The sequence below is a fragment of the Telmatherina bonti genome (assembly GCF_933228915.1).
Source record: "Telmatherina bonti genome assembly, chromosome: 5".
Taxonomy (NCBI): Eukaryota; Metazoa; Chordata; class Actinopteri; order Atheriniformes; family Telmatherinidae; genus Telmatherina; species Telmatherina bonti.
This window is the reverse complement of record NC_136623.1, coordinates 14,295,648-14,303,716: the sequence shown is the minus strand read 5'-3', so window position 1 is coordinate 14,303,716 and position 8,069 is coordinate 14,295,648. Positions and strand designations below refer to the sequence as shown.

Genomic DNA, 8,069 nt, shown 5'->3' with positions numbered 1-8,069 from the left:
CCTCTCCCTATACCAACAGGAACCCCGCACAGCCGATGGCCATCACCTCATCAACCTCCAGCTTTAAAGCTCAGTTAGCAGTTCCAGTATGCCAACTACTCCAGTATGACAACTACTCCTGTTGCGGTATTAAGCCCACTTCTGTGTAAGTTGTGTACCTTCTGAACACTAGTCAATATTTCAGTGTTATACAAATCACTATCCAGGTTTGATTTCTCCCAAAAAAAAGTCAAACCCTCGATTTAGCACTTCATATAATGGGAGCATATTTACATGCTGCCTTCACTACAGCTGTGAATAAGTCAGGGAAAAAAGGCTAAAAATTGCCCACCTCAAATATCTACATATGTGATATTTATATATATGCTATTTGATTATAAAAAATATTCAAGAAAGGCAGAGCAGAGAAGGGCAAACAAACAACAGACTGATGATTATCCGGTGGATTTCAGACTGAAAGAGTCATTTTGGACCAATGAAGTCAAACTCCGAGGACTTAATAGTATCCCTGCGATCCAAAGAAATGTAAGCTTTGTTATCATCTTCGGCCTTCTCAGAATGTTTTCTTTTGCTGTGACAAAAATAGATAAACTTTTTGTTCAAAAAGTAATCAGTAGTGGTAAAACTAAAGCTGTAAATGTATCAACTTACCAAACAAATATGTAGACAGAGACTGCGCAGATGATACTGAAAGCAGCAGATAAACCAGCTACGACCCAAGGAAAGACTCCATTGTTAGACTGAAATCCTGCCAAGAAAAGGGAAAATTAAAATCATCTAAATGTTTTTCAGCTCTCTAAATATGTTTTGAACACGACACAGCTCTGCTCCTGTGATGTCGCAGATCACAAAGCACAAACCTTGTTGTACTGCTGGGAGCAGGAAACTGGCGAGACAAAACTGTTGACTGGCTGATCCCAGAGAGTTAACAGAGCGGCATAGCAAGGTGGAAAGATCTCTCTCCTGTGTTTCATTCACAGTAATGAAGCTCCTCAAACTTGTGCTATTTAGAAACTCATTGATGATTTTAAACTTGCTGGATTCGACAAGCAGTCCATCCAAATACCAGTGTAAACTGGGAGAAGGGTTCCCCACAGTCTGGCAGGAACAGTGGACTTGGCCTGAAGTTTTGGTGCAATTAGATGAAAGCAGGATCTGAGGAGGAACTGTAAAAAAAAAAAAACATAAAAAAAACTGAATGCTGAAAAGAAATTTCCAAAGTTAGGTAAAAACATCAGTTTACAGAAATTTTATGTACTCTTTTGAAGTTGTACGTACACTGGACGTCTATTTTTCTCTGGTCAGAACGTCCAACTCCCATTTTACTTTCAACCATACAGAAAAAAGTATTTCTAAATTTAGTTAAAGTAATGTTTAAAATGGATCCAGTCCCGATCGAAGTCTCCTGGTCTCCGTCAGCTCTGAACCAGGTGTAGTTCTTTACTGGAGGGTTGGCATCACTCGTGCACGTCAGAGTCACGTTTCTGTCCTCTGCTACTGGACCAGCTGGACTGACTGACACTGTGGTGTTTAGTGGAGAATCTGAAACATGAATGAAGACGGATACATGTTATTAGCATAAACTACTGAATACGTCTTCAAAGACTAAAATAATAATAATATCAATCTCCATGTTAATATTTTCCTGTAATAAGATGATAATCTCCTGTTCAATCTCAATAAATTAATAATAATTAATAAAATCATCTGATGCATGCATAAAATCATTAAATCATGGGATACATACACTGAACATCTATGTGACTGAGGTTTGAGCTTCCAACTCCCAGATCATTTTCAGCCTTGCAGAAAAAATCTTTTTTCTCTTTTGAAATTTCAGTCCTCAAAATAGATCCAGTCCCAACCAAAGTGTCGTGGTTTCCATCAACTCTGAACCAGGAATAGCTCCTCACTGCTGGGTTGGCATCACTGCTGCATGTCAGAGTCACATAACTGCTCTCTGGTACTGCACCAGATGGTATCACGGACACCTTGATCATTTTTGGTGCATCTAAAAGAAAAGATTGTAGGTATAAACCTGTAGTGTTGTAATTATATCAATTCACAAACACTGAACACTTTTTTTAAATGAAAATGAAAGCAATATTTTGTCCTTTTATCAATAATTCTAAAACTTAAGCATGAACATTTATATTTGGTGTATTTAACCCTGTCGTGCATTAAATAAAAAACTATGCAACATGTTTTAAAATAGTATTTTACCACTACAGACATATGCAATACTTTTTTTTTTTTGTTTATTATTGATATTTAGAATTTATCATGATTTATGATTTTTTTGTAATCTATTTACAAGATAATAGATAATTATAACTATGTATATCTTCTATCAAATATAGCTGTATCATTTTCTTTTACTATTTATCACAAAAGCAAACTGGTGTAATTACATTATGTTCAATCATATATTGATTTTCCAATGAGTGGAAAAGTATTGGATTACTAACTAACATCCACTGAAGTGGTTTCTTTACAAAAAAATATCCTCATTCATAAATAAAAAGAAAAAGAAGCTTGTAAATAGGTGTCCATTACTGGGCCAGTATGCATGAAAGGGTTAATATACCATACACTGAACATCTATATGATGTTTGGTGGAATTTCCAAATCCACACCTATTTTCAGCTTAGCAGTAAAACGGCTCTGTGACACTGTTTTTACATTGTAAAAACTTCACCTCTGAAAATGCAAAGTTGTTATTTCACCCATAATCAGATCAAATACATACACTGAACATCTATATGATGCTTTGTAGAATTTCCAATTCCAAGATCATTTTCAACTTTGCAATAAAAGGGTTGTCTGACTTCAGAAGCTTGAATGTTTAGTATACGTCCAGTTCCAATCAAAGTGTCCTGGTCTCCATCAGCTCTGAACCAGGTGTAGTTCTTTACTGGAGGGTTGGCATCACTGTTGCATGTCAGAGTCACATTACTGTTCTCTGGTACTGGACCAGATGGTTTGATTGAAACTGACATGTTTTTGGGAGAATCTGAAACATAATAATGAAATATTCACATTAAGACCCATAGTAAACTTTTGCAGATTTTCCCAGTGAAACACCCCCATCTGGCAGCCAATCTGATGTCCATATTGCATCCTACCTGTACTATAAGTTCTCCAGTGGAGAAAAGAAAATCTTATCTCTCCTTTTATCTAACCCTTTTTTCTATCCCTTTCTCATTTTCTTTTCCCTTCTGCCAGCAAAGTCTTCTTGCACTTCTTTAATGATTCAGCTCAGGTGTGTTTTCAAAACAATTTATTGATAACCTGCTTGTATGTGACACGGTGTTTAAAGCTAAAACATGTCTGCACAATTGAGCAGTCTTGGCAGAAAAAGTTGTACAGTGGGATTTCTCAGCGTCAGGAAGCTGCTGGACATCAGATGCAGACTTTTAGGGTTCGAAAGTTATGATTTGTTAGTACTGGGCTATGTGTCTTTTGGCTGTTCTGGTTATACATGTCTACTTTATGTTTTAATCAGCAACGCATATAGTCCTAATAATTTTCTCTATGCAATGGTTGTATTTTAATGAGCGTTACTAAACTGTTAAATAAAAAACAAAACACTTTGTTGGGTGTGTTTTTTTTTTGTCTAAATTGCCTATTATCACATATATTCTAAAATGAGCGCTCTCAATCTTCAGGTTTACTTGTGGTTCCCAGAGTAGGTAGAGAGGGCAGACGCCCTCTCTACCTACAAGATCAAGCTGAAGACCTTCTTTCCTCACAAATCTTATAGTAAGGACACAAGCATTTCCTGAGCTGGAGTCTGCATAAACAGGGCCCAACTGTTCATGTTATGCTCTTATAGTTAGGCAGCCATGGGGACGTGCCATGATGCATGAAAGACTCCCTTCTTATTTCTCTGTTCCTTTTCCACCATGTGAATATGACAGTATTGACATCATGAACATATTTCTCCTTTTACTGCAGGTCTTCCTGTATACATGTTGCAGCACATGTTGATTTGCCTTTCCTGTTCTCTCCCCTCCAACCAGTTGAGGCAGATGACTGCCCTTCTGGAGCCGGGTTTTGCTGGAGGTTTTTCTTCCTGTTAAAAGGAGGTTTTCCTTCCCACTGTTGCCTCATGCATGCAAGGATGGGGATTTGGATCGAAGTCTAGGTTCGAGGCAATCTGTTGGTTTCTCCCTTAGCTAGGCTATTTATTATGAATTTGCTTGAATTGATGCAACTGTAAAGCGCTCTGAGACAACATTGTTGTTAAGTGGCACTTTACAAGTAAGATTTAGAAGTATTCATCATCCTGCACTGGATAGAATAACATTCACTTTTGGAACTGATCATTTTCTCGCAAACACCAGCCAAAAATCTTCCCTCTGGTTCACCAGTGGTTCCGTCCGATCACCAATGTTTCAGTTACATTTCGAAGTTACTTAAACTAGAAATAAAAATAAATACAATTAAAAACTAAAATATCTATCTATCCATCTATTCATCTTCTACCACTGCCCCCGCAACCTGAATGGGGGCAGCAGCCTAAGCAGGGAAGCCCAGACTTCCCTCTCCCCAGCCACATTTGCCAACTCTACGGTAGGAATCCCGAGACGTTCCCAGGCCAGCCGAGAGATATAATCCCTCCAGCATGTCCTGGGTCTCCCCTTAGGTCTCCTCCTGGAGGGACGTGCCTCGAACACCTCACCAGGGAGGCGTCCAGGAGGCATCCTAATGCAGACGCCCCAGCCACCTCAATGGCTTCTCTCGATGCAAGGAGCAGTGGCTCTACTCTGAGCCTCAACAATAGAGGCACAGAACACAGCCCACTTTGACTCAATGTCCGCGCCTCACTCGGGACATGGTTGAAGCTCTGCTGAAGGTGAGAGTTGAAGCTCGCTCTGACAGGGGACTCTGCCAGACATTCCCAGCAGACCCTGCCAGATTTGATCAGCTTCCTCCCACACATCCTGAGCCAACTTACCACCAGGTGGTGCTCAGTTGACAGCTCCGACCCCCTCTTTACTCGAGTGTCCAAGACATGTGGCTGCAGGTCCAATGATACAATGACAAAATCGACCATCAAACTGTGGCCCAGGGAGTCCTGATGCCAGGAGTACATATGGAAACTCTTATGTTTGAACAAGGTGTTCTTTGAGGACAATCCATGACAAGCACAGAATTCCACTAACAAAACACCATTTGGGTTCAGAGGGGGGACCATGCCTCCCAATCACTCCCCTCCAGGTCTCACTGTCATTGCCCATGTAAGCATTGAAGTCCCCCAGCAGAACAAGGGAGCCCCCAGAAAGAGCACCCTCCAACATTCCCTCCAAGGACTCCAGAAAGGACGGGTACTCTGAACTGCTGTTCAGTGCAGAAGCACAAACAACAGTCGGGAAGCATCCCCCACCAAAAGGCAGAAGGAAACTACCCTTTCGTCTACCAGAGTAAACCCCAATGTACAGGCACCAAGCCGGGTGCTAATGAGAATGCCCACACCTGCTCAGCCTCTCACCATGACCAAATCCAGAGTGGAATAAGGTCCAGCCCCTCTCGAGGATACTGGTTCCAGAGCCCAAGCCATGCATCAAGGCGAGTCAGCTATAACTAGCTGCTCAACCTTGTGCACAAGCTCAGCTCCTTCCCACCAGAGAGGTGACATTACATGTCCCTAGAGCCAGTTTCTGCAGCCGAGGATCAGGCCTCCGGGATCCCAACCTCTTGCTGCTGCCCAACTCACACTGCAGCCACTACAGCTTCTCCCACAGATGGTGAGCCCACGCGAGGTGGGGCCCATGTAACCTTTTCAGGCTGAGCCCGACCGGGCCCCACAGGCAAAGGGCCAGCCACCAGAAGCTCACTCTCATGCCCCACCCCAAGGCCAGGCTCCAGAGGGGCTCCAGAGGGGGCCCCGGTCACCCGCATCCGGGCAAGGGTACATTTTCGCCCATGGTCTTTCTCATCTTAGGGGTCTTTGAGCAGCACTGAGTCTGGTCCCTCCCCTAGACACCTGTTTTCCACGAGTGACCCTGTCAGGGGCATAAAGCCCCCGACAACATAGCTGCTAGGTTCTTCAGGACACAAAAACTAACAACGTGGCAGCGCAGGAAGGAGGAAAATATTATATCTAGGACAATAAATGCATACATTTTTTTCTAAATCATGCAATACGTACACTGAACATCAACGTGACTGAGGCTTGAGATTCCATTCCCAAGATTATTTTCAGCCTTGCAGAAGTAAGGCCGTTTGACCACAGAAGCTTGAATGTTTAGTATATGTCCAGTTCCAATCAAAGTGTCCCGGTCTCCATCAGCTCTGAACCAGGTGTAGTTCTTTACTGGAGGGTTGGCATCACTGCTGCATGTCAGAGTCACAAAACTGGTCTCTGGTACTGGACCAGATGGACTGACAAACAACTTCATCAATTTTGGTGTATCTAAAAAGAATAAGACATACTTAATAATATAAACTTCTAAAACGGTCTTGTAAATATCTTACTGTATCAATGCTAAACCTATTTTACATTGTAAATAACATTATTCCACTACTTAAAAAAATGTAACTTAAAAATTGTAATATCATAAAGTCTAATACATACACTGAACATCTATATATTGTATGTTGGAATTTCCAACTCCAAGATAGTTTTCAACCTTGCAGAAAAAAGGCTCTCTGACTTCAGAAGCTTGAATGTGTAATAATCGTCCAGTCCCAATCAGAGTCTCCTTGTCTCCATCAGCTCTGTACCAGGTATAGTTTGCAACTGGGGGGTTGGCATCACTGCTGCATGCCAGAGTGACATTACTGTTTTCAGGTACTGGACCAGAGGGACTCACAGAAATTGTGATGTTTTTGGGCAAATCTGAAATGTGAAAAATAATGTTAGCGGTACAAATTATTGTGTCAGTTTTTTTTAACAATGGCTTTTTTAAGTTTGTTGTTTGTTTGTTTTTTGGTGTGTAAATATGGTTTTATACAGTACCTTTAAGCCTTATACAGTCTTGGAAAATAAAATAAATAACAATGGGCCAAATTTGATTATCCGGTATGTTCAGAAAGGATTCCCCCTGAATTAACCAACTTGAACAGACTTGAAACAAATGTCTGAATTCTCCCAGGTTTGTAGATCATGTATGCATATAAAAGTTACAGAATGGATCTTTAGGACCAGACCTGGGCACTGAATGTAATGAATGAAAGTAATAAAGCTCTAACCCCATGTGATACATACATTGTGCATCTATGTGAGTGGAAATTGAATGTCCAACACCAAGATCATTTTCTGCTATGCAGAAAAAAGGTTGCTTCAATTCAGAAGCTTCAATGTTCAATAGGTGTCCAGTCCCAATAAAAGTGCCCTGGTCTCCATCAGCTCTGGACCAGGTGTAGTTCTTTACTGCTGGGTTGGCATCACTGCTGCATGTCAGAGTCACATTACTGGTCTCTGGTACTGGACCAGAGGGACTGACAGAAACTGTGATGTTTTTGGGAGAATCTGAAACATTAATAAAGAGAAAATGCACATTGTTGGTATAAAACCCACTTCATTTTGCTTGCTTTTAACTAAAATATCTATACAGAAATTTTTTCCCTTGCATCAAATAGTAACATATGGATGGAGCTGTTGCTTCAACATTAAATATGAATGCAACAAATATTACATTTAGAAAAGGTTTAAATAATGTGATACATACACTGAACATCAATGTGACTTAGGTTTGAGTGTCCAACTCCAAGATGATTTTCAGCTTTGCAAAAAAAATTACACCTCTCTCTAGAAACTTCAGTATTTAAAACAGATCCAGTTCCAATCAAAGTCTCCTTGTCTCCACCAATTCTAAACCAGGTGTAGTTCTTTCCTGGAGGGTTGGCATCACTGCTGCATGTCAGAGTCACAATACTAGTGTCTGATACTGACCCAGTCGGACTGACTGAAACTGTGACCATTTTTGGCGCATCTACAAGACAAATTCAAGACATTTAAATATCAGTATAAACATGTTTTTTTTTACTGTGAAAATATGTTTTGTTTCATTTTTCAACTATTCAAAAATTGGTATACTGTATGTACATTTGTGATCTGATGA

The 8,069-nt window shown here is 40.7% G+C and overlaps 1 protein-coding gene across 1 annotated transcript; it reads right to left on the bottom strand.

Annotated features, from left to right (window-relative positions):
• Window positions 1–2,879: 2,879 nt before the first annotated feature.
• On the bottom strand, window positions 2,880–7,929 carry LOC306756293 (uncharacterized protein; the record flags this gene model as incomplete). Its single annotated transcript, XM_079241019.1, has 5 exons — window positions 2,880–3,013; window positions 6,155–6,418; window positions 6,581–6,844; window positions 7,340–7,477; window positions 7,815–7,929. Coding segments are annotated over 5 exons (915 nt in total), but the record flags the coding sequence as incomplete, so codon positions are not given.
• Window positions 7,930–8,069: the final 140 nt, after the last annotated feature.